The 26,648-nt window shown below is 46.8% G+C and overlaps 1 protein-coding gene across 1 annotated transcript in view; it reads left to right on the top strand.

Annotated features, from left to right (window-relative positions):
• The window catches only part of MYO18B (myosin XVIIIB), a 154,556-nt gene extending 131,917 nt beyond the window's left edge, over positions 1-22,639 (top strand). Inside the window, exons 40-43 of the mRNA XM_067539421.1 lie at positions 725-766; positions 1,806-1,967; positions 18,900-20,152; positions 22,476-22,639. Of these exons, the coding sequence (XP_067395522.1) occupies positions 725-766; positions 1,806-1,967; positions 18,900-20,151 (1,456 nt within the window). The 3' untranslated portion in view covers position 20,152; positions 22,476-22,639. The remainder of the gene's footprint in view (positions 1-724; positions 767-1,805; positions 1,968-18,899; positions 20,153-22,475) is intronic.
• The last annotated feature ends 4,009 nt before the right edge of the window (positions 22,640-26,648 follow it).

Raw genomic sequence — 26,648 nt, 5'->3', positions numbered from 1 at the left:
CTAAGTTGAATTAGTAAAGTCAGTCCTCCTCAGCTGTTCACTGAACGTTAGGGAATGAAACACCAGCTCTATAATAAACCAGGGTTAGAGACAGGGGCTCTCAGATTTGCAAGTGATCAATGCCTGATGCCGTGTCTCACCTCTGACTTCACTGGAGTTAATCCTGATGCACGCAGGTGTGAGAGCAGCATCAAGCCCCAAGCATCATGCATTAGGTAGCTCCTAGAAAAATCAACCCCCTCTGGTGCAGAAGAACTGCCGCTAGCACTGCTGCTCACAGCAAGCATAACGTGCTCATCACATTAGTTCCTTTTGTTGGCCTACAGACCTGGGCTATGGGTTTAGCATCTTACAGGAGAATTAGCCATGCAACTTGCATTACCAGCAGTGGGCTTGTGGACTGGCACCACATCACTATACCAAAATACCTTCCCCCCCAAAGTGCACAATGATGGCCTTTATCTTTGTGTGTGCCTGCGCGCGCGTGTGCCTTTCTTCTCTGGCGTGTCTGATTTTTAGGAAATATTTTGGACAGATAGGAAAAGGGCCCGGTTGGCTCTGTGCCTTCTTGTAATGACAGCTGAAGGAGCAAGTGGTGTTACAATGAATCTGAAACATTTTTGACCTCCTCAAACAAAAGCCAATCCTCTGACTTCCACTGTGGTTGAATAACGATAGCACAATCCATCGCCAGGTGTAATGATCTTTTGTTCCTTCATTACAGCGTCCAGACAGCCCTGGAATCAAATTGTTCAAGAAGAGATATGTAAGTGAGCCCTAAGAAGTGCTGGCTGGTTAAAGCTTTTGACCTTTTGTGTGATTATGAAATAAGTTATTGATTCACAGTTGTCAAAATCTCGTTTGCCAAGGAGATGTCAATACCTGGTAAGAATGTGGTTGTGTTCTTATTAGACGTGCTTTGATTAGTTTCAGATGGAAGTTCAGATGGATTGCCTGTACGTACGCCGCAGCTACAATGATCTTCCACATTTTCCCTAGATAGTCTGCCTATGAATCCAAGATAGATTGTCTCAATTTTTTTTTCTTTGCCTGGCTCTGATTTGAGCACGTTAAACAGGCTTGTACTTTTAAAGGAGCTGAACCTCTTAAAGGAAACCAACCTGTCATGATATCAGGAGCGGACATTAATAACAAATGAACACAGGGACCTAACACCTCTGACCTGGAGGACTGGTCAAATCTGTTTTACAGTTAAAGCCATCATCCCAGAACTGAACATACAGCGAATAAGCTGGGGACTATGTTTGCATGCCATCGATCCGCGTTACAGAGCATTTTCACCAGCATAAGGGAAACAAAATCTGTTCTGGTCTTTCACAACATCAGCACAGATTGGCTCAGAGTCTGCTTTCAGTGTGCATGAAACACTCTTCCAGGGAACCTGATTTTCATGGCATTGTCACTTCAGCTGCCTGTCATCTAACGGTGCAAAAAATAATTAGGGATGAAGTGACCAATACAGATCAAACAAAAGCCACCCCAAACTACCACCCTGAGAGAACCCCTCTCGTTTTAGTAATCTTTCCCTCCCCCCCTTCCCCCCGCTTCAGTTTTCATGTGCATGGTTTGGGTAGACCTGCTACTGGAGCCCAAATTCTAAAACACCGTGGGAGAGGCTGGGCATGTGATTATTTCCAGCCCAGGGATCTGGAAGCCTGAAAAGTCAGGTGACGCTTTTCAATTCCCCCATTTTCCAACTTACCTCAGATTTCTTTGCTGTATTTGTGGAAGGAGGGCATGCTGGAGTGAACGTGAAGTAAAACAGCGCTGTGTTCTGCTTACAGTGCCAGCCAGTCCAGCTTAGGCTCCACTCTAAGTTTGGAGCCAGAAGAGAGCATCAAATCCTGGTTGGGGTCATCAGTGGGCTGGTCGTCACCTTCACGAACCAGTGTGGCGGGAAGTGCATCAAGGCAATCCATGGGCAACCGCAGCACCCTGAGCCTGAGGTAAGAGACGTCGCTGAAGAGTAGAGAAAAGAGGTGGAAACAGGAAAGTTACGTTGTGGGCCTTAACTGAGAGGTTAATGCAGTTGTCTCATTCATTTGAATACATTATTTAAAACATCTGTAGAAAAGTGACACCCTAATCAGGTCAGGTCCTATAGAATCCTTGGTCCGGAGACAGAAAACGTTTCAGGCTACATTCTTTTCAACATGTAGAGAAGGAAGCTCAGTGGGAGAACCTGGTATTTAAGGTCAAAACATTGAATCAAGGAAGGTAGTCATTTCTAAACCCGGATCAGTGGAATGTTAGATGAAAGCCACTACTTCAAAACCACACTTCAAGCAGTATAATATCCCTTGATGTATTCGCTGGAGATGATTTAAAGAGATAATGCCGTCTGTCTGAAGATTTGTGTGCCATACGCTCACACATTTACCACTGAGAAAACATTTCACATTAAAGTGTATAGATGTAGGACATGCCAGTTTTTGAAGAAAATGCAAACAAGCTGCAAGCAAGTTGGACAATGGCATATAGAAGCAGCTAGATACTTAACTTGGCACAGCTTGGCTCACAGCTTGGAGGGACTAGAAACGATGAGTAAATTAGCCCCAGAAAAAGGTTGAAACATAAAACATGCACCAAACTACATTAGCACAGGGGCCAAGCGTTCTGCCTTTACTAGCTGGGATAGCATTTACTCACAAGAATAGCCCAGCTACGAATCCTGGCATGATTAAATAAGAGAATAGAATGAGTTGGAATAAAAAGTCCAGGGTCTTGTCTGGAAGCCATCAGTTTCCTCTCCTGAAGCAGAGTTCACCTTTCCCCAGATGACCTCAGTGAGCTGTTACTAGTTTACTAGGCAGCAGGAGTAGCATATAGACACACATTTGTGACACTTAGCATGTGCTGTCTCATCTTGGGAATCTTGTGGTGCCACTCACTGCAGCTGCACTACCCTCGTGAATGCAGAGCATCCAAGGACTTCAGTTCCAATGGGCAGAGAATGAATGACGTCAGACATACATTCCTTTTCTGTGTCAAACCTTTGCCATCCTGCCCTGATGATTACTCCATCCTAATGATCAGAATGGTGACCACAGGAAATCCGGCATGGAAAGACATAACAAAATCTTGCCAAAAGATGTTGGAAGCCTGCTGTGTACCACCGAGAATATGCCCCATATTGCAATCCCAAACATGAATGGCAAAATATTGATTCTGTTGTGTGGAAATAACGCAGAAAACTGTACGCGTTCTCCTGCAGGCTTAACTCATTTGCCCAACATGGCCTCGACCTGAAAACTCACCCTCTGCGCTCAGTGGCAGCTTTCCTTGTGCTACAGCATCAATGCAGAACACCCTCTAGTGCCCCGTGTCCCAGTGCACTAAGATAGAGAAGACTAGATGAGACAGCCCTTCATACCCCTCCTTCTCTAGCCACAGAGGTGGCTGAAGGACATCATGAGCTATTCTTTCCCCCTGGAGTCAGAATGGTGTCTCCACAGCACCGTTAGAACCGGCCATCTAAGGGAATTCTTGGAAACAAAGCTTAGTCTTTCGCAGATGTGGTAGCACACGTGGCAGCAACACTGACCACATAGAGCCATCAGCACAACTCACAAGTGTGGCTCTTGAGAGGACAGTGTCACCCTTTGAGAGCTCACTCTGTGAGAGCTCAGGGTGCATCAGATTGTTCCTGAGATGTGGTGGGAGCTCACTGTTCGTATCTGCTGATAGCCAGAGCCTACCCCCAGATAATAAATTACTTTGAACTTTATAATGTGTTTATATGTTTGCTATCATAAGGAAAGAACTGCTTGAAGACAGGGGAAAAAAGGGAGATCACCTAGGTTTGGATTTCAGTATCTGAGTATTCTTCTTATATTAGGACTGGAGGGCTTGGCCACACTCCTTATTTTATTTTACAACATGATATCAAAAGCAAACAATTTCTATTACAAACTTGAGAGCTATCTTGCAAATGAAAGCATGACAGGAAAATAATAAGAATTTCTTAGTGGAATCTGGACAAGTTCTTCTCTCTTACTGCAATGGAGTTGTACTGGATTCAGACATGCAGAACCAAGTGCATAATTCGGTCGATGCTCTTTTTTCTCTGAACATGCACTGTATTGCAATGTAAATGTGGCGATTACATATAAATTATTTCAACTAGCATAATCATAATCATGTTAATTGCTGTGTAATCTTCAGTAATTATTGGATGTCATTTGCTTTGGTGTGGATTGCACACTACAGAATTCTATTTGGCTTACAAATGGTTTTAGATTTTTTTGCATTAGGTCTTAGTTTGCCTCTGACTTAGAGAAAACATCTTCTGTGATGTTTAGTTAATGTACCATATTTTGCTTTGCAGTTGTAATATGCTTACAAATTGTGCCCCTTCTAGCATCGCCCATAGCCCCAATTGAAACAAGCAGAGGAACAAACACACTAAGCTTAAACGACATGAAGGATGCAGTGGAAATCAGAAACCTGTGAGGAAATATCTGGTTCAGGCCAACGTTCCATATTTTTCTTTAAAGCACTGTGAATTAGAGATGGTCTGTCAGTCTCAACTTTCTAAAGCTTTGAGTACACTAACTGAGTAACATTTCAGAATGGGAGGTGAATATCTGTCTAGTGCTTGTGCCCTGTAATACGAAGTTTCCTCTAATTCCTTGCTTCACTTTGGGTAGGTGAGGAATGCCTGTCTTTTTTTGTGTGTGGTGATTTTCTGTTTTTCATGGCCAAAAATTTAAAAGAATCCAGAAAGTTTAAGACCAGCAGGAATGACTTGTCTCAGTTAAACATGCGCTGTGGTTTGTTAATGTACACTTGCACATAGAAATAGGGATTCAGGCTTTTTAAAATGTTGTTTTTACTCATTTAAAAACATGTTTGGCTTAACAGTGTTTCTTCTATATTTTATTACTTAGTGTGCTTATCTGTTAGTTTACCATGGATCTTAAGAGAAGGTGGCTCATTTATGTTATATAACCGTAAGGAAAAGTTTCTGTGATCAAACTGTTATCTTTGCGTCTACAAACCTCAAACTGTTTTAGGCTGAAATCCGGGGAGGCAGTGATCTCAGATTAACGGCTATTAGGGCCGGTAATTTCCTGTGAAGTCACCTGATATCTTTCTCTTCCTGACACTACGATACATTCCCAATGGCGGTTCAGAGTCTGTGGCCACAAGGAGATGTAATGCCTTTCCTATATTTATTTCTCAGACACCCAAAGGTCACAGCTCTTCAGTGGGATGCATTGATGGGAACAGGACTGAGAGATAACGCAGTGGCACCGGTGAATCAACACGCTCAAAAGCTTGGTGGTGGGGACTAGGCTTGTCAGAGTGATTGCAGCAATTCACACATCTCTCTTCCATTTCAGTCGGAGCTTTGCAACTCCCACAAACAGCCAGGCAAGCTCTGGAGGAATTGCTTTGCAATAGACTAGCCTGTGGTGAGAAGTCTCTTGGGTAAAGTCTCAGTTCATCTCTTGATGAGTGTGAATCTCATGTGGGTCACCCAATATTTCAGACCCACGTGGGATTTACTGCAGAGATGTTTTACATCAAGTTTCCATACTTGGCCTTGTGCGCTTCTAAGGCAGCTGCTGTCACATGAAAGATCATCATAATGATACATCCATTCCAGTCCCTGCTGGGTTCAGTCCACTCTGAGACCACATCGGTCCATCCACTTGTGTCACTCCCTTTACAGAGGAAGCGAGCACTTCATTGCAGGCCCTATCCACTGCTGCATTCACAATAATGTTTATTCTGTAATGGATCAAAGCCATAAGAAGCAGGAGCAGGAGATCATTGCTCCACTCTTTATTAAATGAATTTCCAGAATACGCAGCATATGGACCCTTTGAGTGAAATGTATTTAGAACTGTGCTGAATTGTCCATCTTCATGAGATATTCATCCCATTAACATGAGGGTCCCTGGGCTCATCCTCTCACTGACACATTTCCAGACACTCATCTGAATTGGCACGTGTGATCCTTGCCTGGTCTCTTGTGAGGTGAACCAGACAAATGCACAGATATCCAGGGGTGCGCCTCACATTGCCATCACAGGTTTAACTCAGATTTCACAGCAGCTGGGGCAGTGCTGAGGACTTCTGAAAATGCCACCCCTGCCTGCCAAGCTCTCAGTCTGACACTGAGTTTTGAGGAAGGCAGCAGTGGTGCCTGGAGGGGAGATTTTCCTTCCCATAGACTTTGAAGATAAGTCTAGAAACTTTAGAAGGCGAGGCGGGGAGGTAACCACCAGGCCCGAGACAAGCGATTTAAGCTAAAAGGCAGCGTTGGCACAAGAACAATGGGGGATAAACTGGCCGTGAATAAGCTGAGGCTGGAAATTAAAAGGAGGTTTCTAACTGCCAGAGAGCTGAGGTTCTGGAAAAGCCTCCCAAAAAGGAATGAGGAAAAACAACCTAACTGGTTTTAAGATGGATCTTGATAAATGTATGGATGAGATCGCACAGGGCTGCCTGTGATAGCCGGGCTGGACTCCATGACTCAGGAGGCCCCTTCCAGAACCATGTCCTACATCCCTAAACTTTCCCCCTTGCTTCCAGTCAGTTTTCAAATCACTGAGCAATGAAACATGGGCCTTGAGCCCACAGCCACTACCTGGCTCTGCATTTCACGGGAGGGGAGCTAGCTCTTCACTGTCCCTTATGAATTCCTGAAGGAAGATGTCACTGCTGAATGTAGAAATAATGTTCCAACATCCCAGAGAGATTTTCAGACTTTTTCAAACTAGCTGTTCTTTGGCCCACACATGAAAATAAAGAGGCTAGGACATCACTATTCCTGGGAATGCTCCCAGAGACAGTATATCAACCCAGCAATCATACACTTGTTACAAGGGAGAAATTAGCCTTTGGCATGCAAAGGACTTTCTCAGAATGTAATGAATTTTAAATGAAATTTAATTTCAGTCTCTGTGTGTGGCTAGAGAGCTGGGGTTGAAGCCTCCTTTAATAGTTACTTCATCAAATCAAGTTAGCAGATAATACAGAGAACCTCTTCAGAGCAGGAGAAAGGTCAATGTCACACAGAACTTCTCAATGCTAGATGGTAACAAGAATCTAGCGATACTTCATTGAAGAGGAAAAGATCTCTTTAGCATGTAGCCCTTTGTAACTGCTTGGTAAAGGCATGTCAGCTTCCCCTGGGCTTTTTTCTGGGATAAAATGTAGTGCAATATACTAATCTCAGAGACGAAATTATCAGATTGCTTGACATAAAACTAAACGCTGTCACACAGAATGAAAGAGGCAAGTTGGATTTACTTTACAATATCTACAATAAAGGATCAATGTATAGTAGGAGGTGGTAATCTGTCTTGATTGAATTCCAACTCCTAACAGTTTGTTTACAGATAAATTCAGAGGGGCAGCAGACGGTTGTAGATCTGCAGTGATATCCAGCACATGGACAGATCAAAAGTTTTAACTTATGTCATTATCATTTGATAAAATTCTGGCAATTGAAACCAACATCCTAGAGGAGAATTTTCACACTGCAGGACTGGGGAGGACAATCCAGGCTGATTCTGCCACGATGATCAAAATAAAGCCATTCTGCAGCATGCAGCACAGCAGGCATGATGTTGACCGGGATTACAGAACTCTCTCCTCCTACACTTTCATCAAGCCCCCTGATGGCGAATGCTTTAAAATCTGTTTAGATAAAAGCAGTGGATGAATTGGCTGACTGAAGTACCTGTAGGTTGCTAATTCTTTCAAAGTACTGGCTCTTTCTTTTTCAAACTTAGTGCGAAGACAGCTGAATTCCTGCAGCGCCCACACTCATTACACTCCACAGAGTCAATCTCTTCTAATCTAACACCCTGGTGCCTGTGGAGCATGACGCATAGATCCACAGAAATGTTGGGCTGGGAGGGACCCTGAGAGGTCATCAAGTCCAGACCTCTGTGCGGAGGCAGGACCAGTAAACCTAGACCATCCCTGACAGGTGTTTATCCAACCTGTTGTTAAAAATTTCCAATGATGGGGATTCCACAACCTCCCCTGAAAGCTTGTTCCATTATTTAACGATCCTTACGGAAGGTAATTAATTAGTCTATTAGAAAGTTTTTCCTAATATTGAACCTAAATTTCTTTTGCTGCAGATTAAGCCTGTTATTACATGTCCTACTTTCAGTGGACATGATGAACAATTGATCACATCCTCTTTATAACAGCCCTTAATGTATTTGAAGACTGTTCTCAAGTTCCTCCTGTCTCCTCTTCTCAAGACTGAACTTGCCCAGTTTTTAAACCTTTCCTCACAGGTCAGGTTTTCTAAACCTTTCATCGTTTTTGTTGCTGTCCTCTGCAACCTTATTAGTTTGTCCACATCTTTCTTAAAGCATGGCGTGCCAAACTGGATACACCAGTGCCGAGGAGAGTGGGACAATGACCTCCTGTGTGTTACACACGCTCCTGTTAATACACCCCAGAATGATATGAGCCTTTTTCACAGCTACATCACATTGCTGACTCATACTCAATTTGTGAGCCACCAGCATCCCCAGAGTCTTTTCAACAATACTGCCACCTGGCCAATTATTCCCCGTTTTGTAGCCGTGCCTTTGGTCTTTCCTTCCTAAGTGAAGTACTTTGCACTTGTCCTTTTTGAATTTCATCTTGTTGATGTCAGACCAATTTATCAAGGTTGTTTTGAATTCCTCCAAAGTGCTAGCAACCCTTCCCAGTTTGGCGTCCTCTGCAAATTTTATAAGCCCACTCTCCACTCCATTATCCAAGTCATTAAAAATATACTACGTGCAGGGAGATTTTTGTCCCCTGTAAGGCATATCTGGGCCATAGTCTGTATTTCCCTATGTCTGAAGCATCATCTGTTTCTCATAGATAGGGGCATACCTGTGAGCTGTTCCATTACTAGGCATTCTTGCCTGAAATGCCAGGGTTTTAAGGGCAGTCATTTTAATGAGGCATTCTGAAATCCATGCAATTCCTTGGTCTAACCTTCCCTCCATCACAGCAAGACGATCCGTACAATTGGTGAGAGAACTTTTAAGTACCACAGCCGTCCAGTTGGGTAACGGTCTTCAGGTATCCTCCCTTTTCCCCTCATAAGATATTGTGTCCATTGAGCTCAAAGAGCTAAAACACCATGGAGGAGACTGCCCACCCCAGCTATTGCATTTCGATAGATCGCTATTGACGCTGATAGAGCTGCACTGATGTTTCACCAGCTCAGGATCTGGCCCCATCTCATATGTAAGAATTGAGCAGTAGTATCACTGTTGTTGTTACAATCATCATACTGCTAAAAAGCTGCCATAACTCCACAATGATCTCCCGGGAAATCTTTCAGCTGATTGACGGACCATCCTATGCCTTTGCATTGCTCTCTAATGTCTAAGGCCTTATCTGTGCTGGGATTTCAGACACTGGTGGAGTTCTTTGAACCTGGACAAAAGTAGAATGGGTTGAAATTTTTCAATCATGAATTTTCCTACCCCCCAAAAAAGAGATGTTATCAAAAAACGAATTAGTTGGGTGAAAAAATGCCCTTTGAAAATGCACTGTAAATGGAGGGGGGGACGGGGGAAAGTGGCAAAACCGTTTTGTTTTGTTTAGAATGTACATTTTCAGGTTTTGAAAACTAAACCAAAATGCACATTTCTATCTGAACCAAAACACAACACAGATTTCATTTAGTTTCAAAATTTTCCTGCAAACGTTTTTTTCATTCAGAGTTATTTGCGGTTTTACAAGGGGGCTGGGGGAGCTTGGCACGCGCTAGAGGTAAGTTGCCCTGATGGAAATTGTGCTGTGCTGGTGTAAACGAAGGCTGCACAAGAAACGTGCACGAGTGCAGCTGCATCAGTGGTCCAGTGGAGACCAGGGTTAGATCAATGAATCAGCTGCTGCTTCCGGATTGAGAAGCAGGGCCAGGTCAAATGCCTGAGGCCTTGCCCATGGTTACATGGGCTCTGACCTGCTCTCTGTCATGGCTTCCTCTCCCCTCCAGCTTCTTTCACTCCTCTCATTTTCTTCTGAGCTTTTTTCCAACTCTTCTTGTTCCCCTGTCCAGAAGAGGGAGCATCCGATCTGAGTCATGGGCTCAGCTCCTGGCATCCACTGGAGAGACAGACTGAGCGGGGAGAGGGCGGGTGCTTTTTTGCTGGGTGTGACCAGAATCCTTGCTTCACTGCAAGGACCCCGGCGTGCCGGGCACTGGAAGGAAGGGTGACGTGCCCGTGCAGTGTTTTCTTGCTGCACGATGCCTTGTTGCGCTGCCCTAAGCCACATTCATGATTTGCATTTTAATTTAAAATGCGCACACGCCAGGCAGCTGATGCTGCTTTGAGCTAATAAGGTTTTTGCTCCTTTGGCATACACGCCAGGCAATGCACTGGGTAGCAGCGGCCCCATCCCTGCTCCAAGCCGGCCTAGCTCTTCCTGTGACCAATGGAAATAAGAGTTACTGTGTCTGTTAGGGTGTCTGTGCGTTAGATTTGCGAAGCTCTTGGTGCCTTGCTACATGGATGATTGTTTCGTGAGCAAAAATGGGACATCCCCGAGTGCTCCTTGGGTGCGAAATTGTCTTGAACTGGCACACTGCAGGTAGGCTTTGCCTGCGAGCCTGGTTGCTTTGGAGCCCAGCCGCTACGTGCAATGGGTCACTTTGTTTTTAAACCCCTGGAACACGGTTTGGAGATAAGCTCACATGCAGAACGAACTTCTCCCACTCCCCTTTTCCCACTCATAGACTTCAAGGCCAGAAGGGACCATCGTGATCATCTAGTCTGACCTCCTGCACATCGCAGGCTGCAGAGCTTCACCCAGCCACTCCTGTAACAGACCCACAACCTCTGGCTGAGTTACTGACGTCCTCAATCTGGAATTAAAGATTTCAAGTTACAGAGACTCCACCATTTACTCTAGTTCAAACCTGCAAGTGACTTGTGTCCCACACTGCAGAGGAAGACAACCCCCCCCCAGGGTCTCTGCCAATCTGACTTGGGGGGGGGGGGGGGGAGGCGGAATTCCTTTCTGACCCCGAATCTGGTGATCAGCTAGGCCCTGGGCATGGGGGCGAGACCCACCATCCAGACACCTGGGAAAGAATTCTCTGTAGGAAGTCAGAGCCCTCCCCATCTAGTGTCCCATCTCCAGTCGCTGGAGAGATTTGCTAATAGCAGTCATGGATGGGCCGTAAGTCATTGTAGGCAGCCTCATCATACCATACCCTCCAAAAACATATCAATTTAAATCTCGAAACAAGTCAGGGTTTTTGCCCCCACGACTCCCTTTGGAAGTAGAATTTCCCAGGACTTCACTCCTCTGATGGTTAATTTCAAGCCTAAAGTTGTTGATGGCCAGTTTATAGCCAGTTTTTCTTGTGCCAACATTAGCCCTTAACTTAAATAACTCCTCTCCCTCCCTGGGGTTTATCCCTCCGATGTATTTATAGAGAGCAGTTGTATGTCGCCTCAGCCTGTGTTTGGTTAGGCTACACAAGCCAAGCATCTTGAGTCTTCTCTTGTGAGGCAGGTTCTCCATTCCTCTGATCATCACTGGAGTCCTTCTCACTGTCAGGATCTTCCTCACAAGGAGGTTACAAAACAAAAGCCTTTGTGCAGAGGAGCTGCTGCAGAAGCAGCATTATAAATGAGCACGGTGCACCCAGGGAACGGGATGCAGAGATCATTTTAAAAGCTCACTTTAGCTCCTTCCTACACAAGGTGGGACGATTCCTCCATGTCTTTGGCAGAAGCTATGTTTATTCATCAGGAACAGAGGCACAGATGTTGCTGTTGCCAGCATGGTGTTTTGAAGCACATTGATTATTCCATGTTGCATCTATAAATATAAATGTTTGAACAGGACATGATTTTAATGCAATTTTTTTTTTTTCAGAATCTCAGCAGACTAGGAATGATTTTTGTCAGTTCAAGTGAGGAGGATGATGCTCCTGCAGCTTCAGTTTCTGTGTTTATTCCTCCCCTCCATAGGCACTCACTTTGATGGTGCCCAGAGGGCCCAGCACCCACAGAAAAAAATATAGTGGGTGCTCAGCACCCACTGGGACGTTCAGGGCGATTGGCAGTCTGCAGATCAGCTATTTCACCCACAGACTGTGGCTGAGTTTGTCTTGCCCCACCCACCTGGCCACTGATCAGCTGTTTGATTTCATCAGGTTAAATCAATCAGCTGTGAATTGGTGTTTCCCCTGGCCATGCCTTCTTGCTCCCGCAGGGCAGGGCTGAGTCATTCTGACCCCAGGCCCCTCTGCTCCAACCTCTGGCAGCCTCGGGGCCGGGGGCCAGCTCTCAAGCCATGTCCCCTCCTCACTGTAACAAAACAAAAAGTGTAAGGGGTTAGGGTGAGAGTGGGCGCTGCTAGCACACAGCCCCACCAGCCCCTGCTGCTCACCTGGGGGCTGGGGCCACCCCGCCTGCAGCGCCTCCCCTCCGCCTACCTGCGTTAATTTGTACCTCCCAGCCAGCATGTGCGTGGCTGCAGTTCTCAGCCAGGCTGCCAGGCAGTGGGTAAGTCCCGGAGGGAGCCCGGCGAGGCTAGGGTAGCGCTGGGGAGGGCGTGGGGTGATTTGGGGTCTCTGGCTGAAAAACTGGATGCCCCGAGCCCCAACCTGCTGCCTCCTGACCCTGCCGCCCATGCACCCCTCCCCACCTCCCTGCACAGTCCCGGTGGCAGCAGGGGCAGGATTGGAACTACTTGGGTGGGGCGCGTGTCCCGGCACAGCCTGCCACCTCCTGCTCCTCCGTGACCCCGTGGGGGGGGGAGGGGGGAGGGTGGTTTCAGTCATTCAGGCTGCAGCTGTTACTAGTCTGGAATTAAATCTCCCCCATCCGGCCTAGGCACCGCTTACGTCCTCCCGATAACGTTTCAGTGGGGCACTAGCTGTGAGGTGGAGTTCACTCCTGCTCACCAGTGTGAAGTGCTGAAGCTGTTTTTTTCCAGGCAGTTTTCACTTACAGAGAGCTTAGAGGACCACAAATATCATTTTTACAACCCTGAAGGGCCACGAGTCTCTGCCAGCAGGCCTCACCCCCCCCCAACACACACACACACACACACACACACACCCACCCACCCCCCTCTCTCGCTGATCTCCCGTCCCCCTGGCTGCAGCAGGGAAACCGCATGCATCCTGTAGCCGTGTGCTCCACCTGGATCCCTAGGCAGTGGCTCCCTTCTGCAGCTGGGGGGATGGGAGATCAGTGCTCCCCTCCCTCTGGCTCCAGCAGGGACCCCAGCACTTTAGGACCCAGGTGGAGCGTTTTGCAGTGCTCCCTGCTACAGCCAGCGGGACGGGAGCGCTGATCTCCAATCCCCTCGGCTGCAGCAAGGAGCTTGCACCGGTCTTGTAGCCCCACGGCGATGCGCTCTGCCGGAGTCCCTAGGCAGAGGATCCCTTCTGCAGCCAGCCGGTGGGGAGCTGCAGGCCACTTTGAAAGCCCGCAGGGGCCAGTTTTGGCCCCTAGGCCACAGGTTGGGCAACACTGGCTTAGACTATCGTACCTGCTACAACGAAGACCACAGCCCAGAGAGGTCAAGCCCGTCTTTGTTTTGAGACGCAGAACTCAGAATTTGCTCTCTGGCCCTTCGCCCCCCAGAATCCAGTGTACAGAGTCTCTGTGCTGCTGTCACTCACAACGCTTATTAAGATGTACGTCGGCAACTGAGTTAGCCTCAGATCTCTTCACTCTTTCCATCACCGCTGGGATGGCATAAAGTAGCTATCATCACTGAATTTTAACAGCTTTAATCTCAGCCCCAGATCACCCAGCCCCGAGAGCAGAAATATTTATATTCTATACATTACTGGCAGATAAGGCTACTAGAGCAACAAATGCTCAGATTGGGCTCCCTCTCTATGTTGTGCTCTGTGGAACACGTACAAAGAGCAACAGGTGCAGTTAACTCAGTGGGTGCAGGTTAGTAGGATTTGGAAGTATTTTCTGAGTGTGACGGTATGACAGAGTTGCTTGTGATGGTAGGGGCAGGACTCAGCAGCCCTGGTGCTCACTTCCGGTTACTGTTTTATAATCCTAAAATCTCATGCTTCAGGGTTTCAGATGGCCACCTGCAGGGGTCAGGAAGGAATACCCCCTGCCCCCGAAGCATCAGGGTTGTCCACAGCTGGTGATGGGATAGTGGGGAGGGCAGACCAGAGCTGTGAAGTGGCGCTGAGCATTTTCTCTCTTGGGTGCTTGGATGGCTGGCTGCCTTGCCACATGTAGGGTCACAAAGAAATTTTGTCCCAGGTCAGATTGACAGAGACCTTGAGAGTTTTTTGGATTTTTTATTTCACGTTCCTCTGCAGCATGTGGGTGCAGGTCACTTGCCAGGATTATCTGGGTACATCTCACCGTAATCATTGCCCTGCCATTAGAGGGGCCTCGGGTACTGGTGCACCTTGGTACCTCCTGTTCTCTGCCTGTGGCACATGATAATCTAGTCACACATAATAATCTAATCTGGGCTGTAATACTTTGGTCTAATTTTGGTTGCTGGGTTTAGTACGTGACTGTGGGTGGTGTTGCTGGCCTGTGATATACAGGAGGAGAAACTAGATGATCTGGCAGGTCCCTCTGGCCTAAAGCCTCTTGGTCCTAATTGGGAGACATTAGCAATTGGATTCTCTGCTTTTTGGGTATGATTAAGGCCCTACCTGAATCACAGGATGATTGTCAAAAAATTGTGTCTGAGTTGCAGACAAGCCATGGAAAATTGCAGGCAAGTAACAGTGGACCTTATTATTTATGGTAATAAAGTCCATTCTTACTTTTCCGTGATTTTCTGCTGCCGGCTGTCCAGGGCTGAGAGCAGGGGCTCCCGCCGTCAGCTGCCTGGGGTTCCCGCTGTGTGCCTGCACAGAACAGAGCTCCTGCTGTCAAAATTACGGTGGGAAGCTAATATTGCAGGAGCCACAATTTCTGCAATATCGCAAGTTAAGTAGGACCTTCGGTACGATTTCATTTCTTCTGCTTAAAAAAAATAAAATAAATGAAAGCAGCAGCTCCTGTGCACATGAACCAGACAGGAAGAGCTCTCAGAATTGCGCTTTGGACAAGGTCTAAAATCAGAATGGATCCTGCTGATTGAATTTTATAATACCACAGCTAGCGAAAACAATAAACATGTGAGTGGGTCATTAAGTTTCAGGCTCCAAACACTTTCATAAGATAATGTGTCTGCTACGTCGAATGGTGCAATGAATATCAGATTCTAACCCTTTCGTGTGCTCAGGCTGTTAGTCTCTTGCCTCTTTAGTACAGTTTTATCTAGGCATTAAAAACCAGAAGTAAAATTAAAGCTGGTGTATTACAAGCTGTCTGTTTAAATTATGAAATCTAATGAGTCTGCAATTTGCAACTTTGCTTGGAAACATAGAAATGGACGGGGGCAATTTCCATGTAAATCCTCTTGGAAGGATTACACAAGCTTTTTATGTAGGGAACAAGTCAGGATCCCAAGAGCTGACATGAATGATTTGGGCCCTGACACGAATCAGTTGTAAGTGAAAATTGCATGAAAGCCAGCGCTAAAGTCACCCGTGTGTTCAGCATACTAGTTTAGTCCTGTCTCGTGTTCCTCTGCATTTTATTGTATTCTAGTAACATTGGAGTTATTCTAGCTTACCTCATTTGGGGTGGGAAAGTCCAGCAGCTTGGGACCGTTCTGGATCTCAAGAATCAACCTTTTTCGTTCTGGATGAAAGCAGAGTTGTGTTTGTATCTGACTAATGGCTAGCTCTCTCTGTTACCTGCTAGGCCCAGGTGTCAGGACAAGTTTCTAGGGCCTGATCCAATGCTCACTGAAGTCTATAGGAGACTGTCCGTTGACCCAGTGGAGAAGGACAAAGAGATGTCCATGTCAGAGGGGAGGGGAGCCAGTGCATTTTCGCATGTGCACCCATCTTAAGAGCCTCTCCCCTCACTCTTTTGGAAATCACAGCCCCACAAATGCATGAAACAGCAGCATTGCATGGCGGCTCAGCCCCTCCTGCCCCGGTTTTGCTGATTGATGTCACGCTATAATAAGGAAAGCAGCTCAAATGCACCGTGATCCCGTGACTTCTTCAGTTGCTCTTGGATGCTGAGTTTGTTACCGACAAGTCTCAACATGTAAATTACTTTGTGATCGGGAGAGCCAGGTCTCAACTTGCCTGGCATTGTCTCTGCAATTATTCACTACCATAAGGTTACCATAGCAACTTGAAGGCTTCCCTAGTCAGGGTGGTTAAATATTGTCAAGGTAAAACTCCCCTACTGGTTTTGAAAACATCAGCCCTTGCATCAGGCACAAGGTATTTATTTGTACTTAGATTCCTCGGGTTTAATCTATTACCCACACATTTTCTTCTTTCTGTTGTTAGACAAATTCAAAACCAAGAAGCTTTTTCATGAAAGAAAATTATAGGTCCTAATTGATGATTTCTGACTGCTGTGATTCAGTACAAAATATACTTTTGTGTTAGAAAATTCTGGGCTCCTTTTACAGCAGCATCTCCAGCTTCAAAACACTGGAAAAAATTCTTTATAGATAAAAAACGTTTTGACAGACTCCATTCCTAATTTCACAGGCAAGAATCTGAGGCAGAACACCCTATACATTGTTACTTGATAGGATTGATCCAAAATTATATACCATGAAGAAACATACAATAACTCCTCAAAATGTCTGTCATGCTGCATACAAGAAACAAACCCTTCAGGTATTGTTAAAATGAAATGGGGGAGGGTGAGGGGGAATGTGTTTTCAGACCTTCAGATGTCTGCAATCTCTTTTGAAGAATTTCGCCCAGGGTTTTCTATCACAAAGGCTAACAACGATGGCCATCCATTTTTGCAGTAATGGTTTTGCATCATGGACACTTCTGGAGTTATGCTCCAGACTGCTCTGCTAAGGCAAAGACCCACCAACTCAAAAAGGATTTTCATTAAACTGCAACTAATTTGAAATGACGGCTGGGCCAGACCCTCACAGCCTACATGGTCAGTGAGATCCCCACATCCCAAAAGAAGGTTCGGCATCTCCTCGCCAGGCACAAAGGGTACAAAGCCTTCCTGGTCAGGGGTGTCCTAACATCATCAGTAGCACTTGCGGATACTGCGCGACTCTCAGATTGGGAACATGAGTCACAAGGGGTGGACACAAACCCTCAGATAAAGATGCAATGAGAACAGTTTCTTCATCATCCAACCACTTCCCCCAGCCTCATCTCATTCTTAGCTGGACTCAGCTTCAGGCGGCTCACTGGTCTGCACACCTCTGGCGGACCGGCTGGGTAAGGCACAGTGACGAAGCGGAGCAGCGTTATCAGCCCCATATACCCATCAAACTGGCAGGGAGACACGGTGGATAGCTGCAGAGCAGCACATTGTAGTATGAGCTGCCTCCGCCAACCACCACCTCCGAACGCTCAGCCAGGAAAGCACAGACAGAACACTTGATCTTCTTTCATCACTGAGAGGAGATCCCCCTGTGTGGTCTCTGTCTCATACTCAGGCCTGTACCCAGATGGCCAAGAGGCAAAGAGACGTGTAGTGGCACCCGAACAGTCAGAGAGTTTCTCTCACCAACACCTGCCCTATGATCCTACCTGGAAATACTAGTCGAGGGCTAGCCGACGCTGACACCTGGCCTTGCCTAGTGCCGGCACAGACAATCTCCGCCAACCATGGAACTTGTACTTTGCTACTTGCCTTTCTCGGCTCCTTATTTTTGCATTTTCTCCTGCTAAGTGTGTCTGCCCTTAAAACAAAAGGTCCAAGGAGTCAACAACAATAATGTTCCATTCAAATACGTGCGGATGCTGTTTACAGAAAGGTAACATGTCCTTGCTAAGAGAATGGTAGGGAATTCTGAAGACACGCGGTATTCCTTTTCTAGTCAAAGCTACAAGCTTTAAGAGCATCATCCCATTAATAATAGCTACGACGGCGATAGCTATCAGTTGACAGGGATTAATTAACAGAGCCTGCATCGCTCCTTTCATTAAAAATTAGCCTTTGTGGTTGTTTGCAGGAGTTCCTGTATCCTTCCCCCCTCCGCCCCCGCCTCCCGGGTCTCTGCAGCGCCTTCTGCCAGGCTGCTCAAGTCTTCCATTTGCTGGTGAATGGATCCTCCCCGAACGGCACTGATTTTAAAAGGGCAATAGATGGTGCTTGCTAAAGCAAAGGTTAACTAGCTCTGCTCGGTTTGTTTTTTCACTGGAGTCTAATTTTACATCACAGCTAGTCTCCCGTTCCTGGGAGCAGGCTTTGGGTTTTGGCCTGTGTTCCATTCTAAAAAGCTGTGTTCATAAAGGCAAATTGTGAAAGAACCCCGAATGGAAGGCATTTTTCCTGTGGTGTGTGCAGTCCATATCCAGCTCACAGCCAGGCATTTATTTTGCTCTTATAGATTATAATTATTTCCTCTTACCAAAGGGAGCACTGCAGAAACACAGCAGGCAGTACATTAGAATAGCGCTTTGTAATTCAGCTTCATGAAGATTCAGTGTATGGTCTTTGGGTTTGGACAGAAATAAAATAAATCATATGAATTGCTAAAATCTATTGAGAAGGAAACCCGTTTTGAGGCATGTCTCGGTATGTCAGATGGATGAAGTACACTGTGTGTGATGTGATCTACCTTACGTCATGCATTTTAGCTTCTGTACTTTACCTCGAGTCATTTAAATTGAGTTCAGTTATGCTCAAAAGTTGCAATTAATGAAACAGCTAGAGTTCATTTACCTGCAATAAGCAATTCCTATTTAGAGACAATGGTTCAGTTGAGACTAGAAGGTAAGAACAGGTTTCTGGATACAAGGACATGTCCTTTCTGACTGATGTTGGGGCTATGACAAGCCATGAAACTTAAATTAAACTAAATGTCTTTTCATTGTTTCTTAGGATGAACAAAGAAATCAAAGCTCAAGAAATGAGCCGACCAGCTTCTGCACTGAGTGCAAGAAGAGGGGAATACGGAAGAACTGTGGGTGAGGCAGATTTTGGCAGGGAAGTGAGCCATTTAGTTGGTGCTCGAAGAGGGGAATTTGGAAGAATTGTGGCTAAGGAGGAGTTTGACAGTCCGAGAAAAGCTATGGATAAGTTAGGAGCTACATCTCCATCTGTGATGAGAAGGAGGTCATCTCCTACAGCAGAAGAGACGTTTCCAAGCTCTTCATCTGCACTTTCTGAATATGTAGAAGAGCTGAGGAGGAAAAGGGCAACAGAGAAAGAGCAGGCAACATTAGGATTAGAGGACACCTCTCCCCTGCCAATCTACCAAACAACCGGCGCCTCCTCCCTGAGAAGATGCAGGACTTTCAAAGAGGAAGATGAGTTCCCAATGAAGTTTGGAGCGAATGAATTTACAGAAATTGAAGACGTGCCTGCAGGAGCTAGCCTAGTGCGTTCATCCAGCTTAAAATGCTTATCATCCAAGAACCCAGAGCCAGCGCGCTCCCCCGCGCTCAGAAGAATATCAATGTTTGGCTCCTGTGACTCACTCTTACCAAAGATTGATAATTCTGGCCTAAAGCTGAGCTCCCCAACTGTGGGAGAAGAGGCGTTCCATACATCAAGACTTAAGCCATGGAGAAATTACCCTGAGCCATCATTAGAGGAAGCAGCCAACGCTGATACGGGGAAAGATTCTCTGGTATTTCCGAGTAAGCAATTCAGTGACGTTATGGATGAAGGACAGGAGAGCGACCCGTTCACTTGGAAAATACCAACTCTCAGCTACGAAAGGAGAACAAATGTTGATTTTGATGACTTCCTTCCAGCAATTCAAAAATCCCAGTCAACAAGCAGCTTGTCCAGACCCGTCAAGGACAGGCGAGAAGGTCAGAGGCTCATGAGCGTTCACTTTGAAGACCAGGATACGGCAGACAGCCCTTTTTTGTCTGAGATAAAGCAAAAGCCAAAGGCTGCAGAGGACCCCGGAAACCTCTCTGACTCATCTTCATCCTCTGGCTCCATTGTTTCTTTTAAAAGTGCGGACAGCATCAAGAATCGGCCAAAGATTCAAAGGCCAGAAGGTGAAGGATGTGCCGGAAAACTAATCACCGAAGGGGCAAAAGACGAAAGACGATTGGAGGCAGAAGGGAAAGAAGATGATGTAAATAGTATTATGATGAAATATCTGGGAAGAGACTAAGGTAAACTCGCTGATACACTAACCATGACCTTTCTGCACCGTTAACTTAGGCCGGTTATTATAGTTTTGCCATTTGTGTCTCTGAGCTAGAAGCTGTGGCAGCATTTCCACTGCAAATTCTTCTCTCCAGAGGCTTCTGGGTCTGGAGCAGCCTAGTGCTGGCTGATAAGCAAAACTCTCCGAGCAGAATCCATCTTTTTACTTGGATTTATTTTTAATGATGTCATAAATAACTGTCCCTTGGCTGCTTCTGATCTCTGAAGTAGCTCCGGGACCTCTGGAGCCTCCCCGTCTGAGGAGCGCAGGATACCCCTTCCCTCCCCACATGCAGCTCCTGCTCCAGGGGCCGGTGCGCAGAAGGGAGGGGCCAAGGATCCCCCTTCCTAACCCATTTGCGGGGCGACAGGAAAGCAGGTGGTGCTTGTTGTACTTGGCCCTTACACAGGCTGTACAAGGGATAAAGGCAGGCTCCTTGCCCTTTCCTTCCCTCTGCACTGCATTCAGACCAGGTGCAATCTGGTCCCGCGTGAGCCGTTAAAGAAGCTGGTGGTAGCTTTGCACCCGGTCAGAGAAGGAAGTGCCCTGCCCTGGAAGTGATGGCTCTGGCAGCAGCAGATGCAGGGAGCCTGATTCTCCATTGACACCCATGCACAGTGGGCATGAGGCACAGCCGTTTGGAGCTCGCAGGGTTGAAGCACCCACCGAAAAAAAATAGGAGGGTGTCAGCACCCCCGGAGCCACAGCTGTTCTAGGAGGGGCCCCGCCGCTCAGCTGTTGGGGCGGGGGGTGCCACTGCTCATCTGTTCGCCTCCAGCCCGCCCGTTTTCCCGGACCTCAATAGGTGTTCCCTGGAGACTGCTTTGGCGGCCCCAGGACTGGCTGCCAATTGGCTGCTCAGGACCCCACTTGTCCCCAGGGACCCACTCTCAGTCGGTCCCATGCTGCACCTCTTCCTGCCCCCCCTCCACCTCTTCCCTGAGGTCCTGTCCTTGCTCCACCTCTTCCTGCCTTTGCTCCGCCTCTCCCCCAAGACTCCGCCCACCACTCTACCTCTTTCCGCCCTCACCCCGCCTCTTCCCCCGAAGACCTCCCCGCCCCCCCCAGCAAAAACAAAAGTAAGAGCCTATGCGTGTGTCTGTGATGGGAGAGCAAGAGTCTCTTCCATACAGACTGCTTTGAGCTTAGCTCCGTGGCCTTACCTGTTCACTGGGTTATCAATGCCTAGCTCTTCTCACATTGCATGACATCGATAGCCGCTGTGACGTTTTTGAGACTGCATCCCTTTGGTTTGACATGTTGTATTGATAAAAAAAATTGATGAGCCGGGACCTGAAGTTCACCTCTCCAGAGAAGGTAGGGAGTCACTCTCACGTCCTGTATTCAGCGTTAGATTCTGACAGCCAGTTGGATCCAATTCCCTTATTGCCTTTGATGCTTCCAAAATTAGGGTTTATTACTGCAATCCAGGTTTGAAAGCAAACTCCCTAATGAATGCATCAGAGCCGTAATTGTGTTTAAAATAGATTAGAAAATGTTTTGTAAAAATGCAGCCTCTAGATAAACTTACTGGATGTCAAGCTGTGACCAAATCTACTAAACCAGCACAGGAGCGGAGAACATGTTAATAAAACATTTCTTTATGGGAAGCAGCACTTGTATAATTAGATGTCCCACTTTCCCCCAGACTTCATTTTAATAAATGATAGCAAGGGGTGTCTATAAACGATAAAGCCCAGGAACATCAACCAGCCAAAATCTCCTGCCTTTTGCTTGGAAGTGAGAGTAGGAGCACCTAAAAGGAGAAATGTAACTTAAATTAACAAGCCATCGATGCTGTCAGCTGGCACATAAAGGACAGATGTTTGTTCACATTAGGAGACTCTGTAGAACAACCAAGGAGAGCTCCTCAGTTCTGCCAGCCCCAAGCAGAGAAGTCAGGCTCTCAGAACACAATGTGACATCAATAGCTGCTGTTACATTTCAACGGGTAGCCTGAGAGAGGTTCTCTGCCAAGTTCCATGGCATGACGCACATCCCTGAATCTGCCTCTTCAGACTTTTTTTTTCATTTTCCAGAAGCTGAGCCCTTATCTGAAGCTTTCATAATTTTGTAGTTCTTAGACAAAAGATACGTATGTGGCTTTCATTGGCTCCTGGCTGTCTGGAGCATGCTATGCTTCCTGAACAAAAGCATGACGATATGAGAGACAGAGATGTGATGTACATTATAATGGGGAGCTGTGTTCTGACCTCGGCTTGTTTTATACAAAATAAAACATTTGCTTCTTTGACTTAAGCCTCTTCTCTTCTTTCCTTTCCTTGCAGTGAGAACAGGCAGCAGAAAACAAAATGCGTATATTGAAAAGTCCACCACGACGTAAGTGCAGCCCACTGCCACGGTGAGGTTTAGGGGACATTTCTCGGTGTAATACACACTCCTTACAATCATCTGCACTTAAGTCTTAATAAACAAAATTCCTGGCATCTTTTACTTCCAGTGGATTTTTGCTTTGTTTTTGAATCTGTGCATTCTAATAACCTGACTCAAAATTCTAGCTTCCCAGGAAAGGCAAAACTTCCTAGGTTTGCTTTACTAGGTGTTTGTAGCAAAACTGTGAAGCTGTTCAGAAACTGTCTTTCACTGCCAATCTCTGCTGTTAAATCTGCTGGCACACTGACTGTCCCTTGTCTTTACAAGAGAGAGTCAGTGGTTGTTGTAACTGATTTACTAAATACTTTTTGGTACGCCCAGAAATTTTGCAATGAGGGAATTTTTGGTATTGCAGCCCTTAGAATTCCTCACACTCCGTTTCTCCTGCATTTCGAGTTTAAACCAAACCACTGCAGCGAGAAGCATTTCTTTCTCACAATGATTGCAAAACTTTCATACTAGGGCTCATGCAAGCAGTTACACAAAGCTAAGTAAACATTTCCACCTCCTGTCCAGCTCTGGGGACACAATCCCGCAGGCGGAGAGCACCTGACATTTCCAGGTTTAAGCCCATCTTTAAGGGCTGAAGTGCAGTCATGATCATGCTAGTGTCATGAGCTCATCTCTAACTGTGCAGCGGAGTGGACTGTGGTGCCTCTTTTAACCTGTGCGTTGGGTGCTACACGCTGTGTGAACGCACCGACTGTCATGGCTTGTGTCTAACCTTATGTGACGTGTTGGGTGAAGGCAGCTCCTCTGTGTGCGTGGCAAACTCCCGCCTCTTGCTCAGCGAGAAGAGCCGCATTGGTGATGTTTGAGGGGACTGTCACTTTGACACCCCCGCTGACTGGAGAAGAGTTGCATCTGGCTAGTGGAGAATGAACTCCTGGCTGATCTTCTGCTGATCAAGCAAGAATATTACTGGAGTCAGATTGAACAACCACCAACATTATGGGGAGCAGACCTCAGCTGAGGGAGGAATACACACCCCCATTCTGCAGGAATACACGCAGACTTGTGTGCTGTACATGACGGTAGGTACATCTTAGAGCAAAGAACATAGAGGCCCAAGCACATGTGTCCCTGGGGAGAGGTGGGCGCTAGCAGCTTCCTGAGAGAGTGAATCCAGAGCACAACAAAAATAAATAAAGTCGGTCCTAACGTTCCCCATCCCCATTTGTTGTCATGGCCCTGGCACTGCAAGAAAGTCGGCTTTGGAACATGATAGGAAACTGGGACCAAAGAAACTCATTAACCAACCGTGCGCAGATTCCTACTGGTGCTGCCAGCATCAGCCACCACTGCCATTTGGCAGCACGGTGCATGAGGAGCAAGTCCCTTCTAGCCCCTGGTTACGCCATCTCCGTCCTTCACACCTGGGCCCTCGTTCCTGTTGTTCAGGGAGTGAAACCCTCAGGGGAAGGGGCATGAGCACATCCGAACTGGAGATTTTGGCCAGAGGAAGGAGACTAGCTGCGCACGGGCGCGGGGGAGGGCACATCCACGGTTCCCTCCGGGCCGAGACAGATGGCTGCTCAGTGTTGGGTTGACTGAGCAATGCTGAAACATTCCATGACAGCTCAACCCCTGTCATGGCGCTGCACCTGCTCCTGACAGAAGATGGCCAGCAAACACGTGCTGTCACTTGCTCACAGCCTGCCTTTTAATGGCTTTGATGGCTGGCCCAGCTCCTTTCGGAGCAGAGCTTGCTTCTCGGTCCAGACACAATGGTGAGCTGAGGGAGTTCGGGTCTGAGGGCAACCTCGCTGGCTCCCTTGAATATTTGATTTGAAACGCATGACAACACAATCCTTGGGACAGGCCAAGCCCACAATGGTCAAGGTCTCCAAAGGAACATTGCAACCAAGCCCCCTGCATCCCTGCTTGTTCCAGTCAGGGTAGCGGTTATGCCTTGTTTAAATGCTAAGCTCCTCGGGGCACAGACCATATCTTTTCCTTTGTCTTAGTCAAATCCCTGTACATTTTCAGTGCTTAGCCATGGATTGATAGCAAGAATAACAGCATGAATTAAGCTCCAGCGTGGCCAGGCCATAGGGGCTGTTACAGAGGATGATAATGCTGCTAGTTCGTGCTTTCCACATTCACAGTGCTTTCCAAATATTAACAAGCCCTCACAACACCCCGGGGAGTTGGGGTAAGTGTGTATCATTGCAAGTGCAATTAAGATGATTTCAGATTATCGGGCGCATATGTTACCTGTGGAAAAAAGGAGCCTGCTTTCAAAGCTGAAATGTATTCAAAATCTTCCTTGTGGAGATCTTCATTAAAAGGGTTTTTTATGGGCATATTAAATTCCTCAGAGTGCTCAGTGCAACGCTATTAAGAAATCATGGCTTTTATTTTAAAGAGGTTTTTCCTCTTGAAACTGACAAAAAATGGATCCCTACAACACACTACACACTCATTACCGCTCTTGCAGCTTCTGAGATGAAACTCCAGTTCTCTCTGGAAAAAAAATAGAAAAAGGAAAAATTATTTTTAAAAAAACCTGTCCCTCCTTCTCCTCTCTGCGCCTGTACTAAACAAAATGACAGATTGTGCATTTCAGAACAGAGAAATCTTTGTAGCCTATCCTTCAAACTAGCCTGAACGTCTGTGCAGCTTTTATACCTAATAGTTCGCTGGGGGGAAAAACACAACAGGACCGAATAGACTGAACATGTCAAGATCTCTCTCTGTGCCTGGGACTTTTGCTTAATGAAATTCAGCATCTGCATAAAATTTACAAGGCGAGGGGGGTTCTCGTGCAATTTTTCAGTGTGAATTACCTTCAATTGCTCCCACTTTCACACATGCCCACACACACATTGGACCACGCAACAGCGTTCCCTGGTGATAGGGAGGGGTGTGTGCACCCAAAAAAGAAGAACGGAGGCTGGAGCCATGCAGTTGTCTGAACCACCACACGACAGGGCGTTACTGGTGTAGCATTCTGAAAGGCGAGCAGGTAAGATCCATGGAAGAACAAAGACACAACCTGGAGAGCGTTACAGAGGGGACCAGCCTACCACTTTGGTGATGGTGGTTTGTTTTATTTGACGGTCTCTGGTGTATTCACCAAGGATCAAACAGCTTTCCTTCCTGCATTTCCAGGTCTTCCACATGTTGATGGTGGCGGTAGTCAGGAGCAGGGCATGGGCATGCCCTTCAGATAAAAGCAGACCTCAACTTCCAGGCTAAACTGGAAGGTTGGCAGTTCGGAATATATTCTGCTTTCTAACCCAAAGACCGGATTGTCCCTTTCCCATATGGAGTAGGGAGTTCTGAAGTGGGCCCAGTGATAACGACTTAAGTGCGGCCCCTTGTGCTGCCATCTCACAGTCCACCGAGGGCAGGGACCTGATGCATGCCTGCATGCTTTCATATCAGTGCTGGAGAAGTCGGGCGGGCAGCACTCTGCACTCTAACTCAGTACTAAATGGGCATCCCAGCACAGCACTGAGAGAGCAGCGTGCTCCGACTCTGGCATACGCGGCTGAGAATAAAACTGAGCTCCTTTATGGTGAAAGCTCCCACTGCACGGGTCCCTGGAACGAGAGCTAACCACACTCATTGCATTCTGCCCCCCACACTGTCCCCGTAGGGCCAGTTGTACGTGGTATTATAGTTCCACGTGGTGTTGCTCTGCACTGCTCCCTGTTACTGAATGCCACCCTCACTCCAGAGGCTGCTGCATTTCAGTGGCAAGGTAAATATAGCTCTTACCTACTACACAGTGTACGGTGCGGTTTAATTAGTTAATGTCTGCACAGCACATTGAACGAAGAGTGCTATGAACGGGCAGAGATCTCAAGGTATTGTATGATGAGCGTTGGCTGGATGTCATTGGCCCATTAATACAGGGTACCATACGAGCATGGCTGACAGCCAAGCAGAGGGCTCGCTTTGTGTATTCACACACTCGTAGCACCTTTCAGTCCTTCAGCACAACTGAAAGGCCCTGGGCCGCAGGCCCTCCCCCCCCTCCGATTTCTCCCAGGTGTTATGTACAAGGAGTCGCCAAATGCATTCTCATATAGCGAAGGCTAAGATTATATCACGGTGGG

Source organism: Emydura macquarii, unplaced genomic scaffold (assembly GCF_026122565.2).
Source record: "Emydura macquarii macquarii isolate MOO-44397 ecotype Brisbane River unplaced genomic scaffold, CSIRO-AGI_Emac_v2 contig_554, whole genome shotgun sequence".
Lineage (NCBI taxonomy): Eukaryota > Metazoa > Chordata > Testudines > Chelidae > Emydura > Emydura macquarii.
This window is presented reverse-complemented; position numbering and strand designations above follow the sequence as displayed.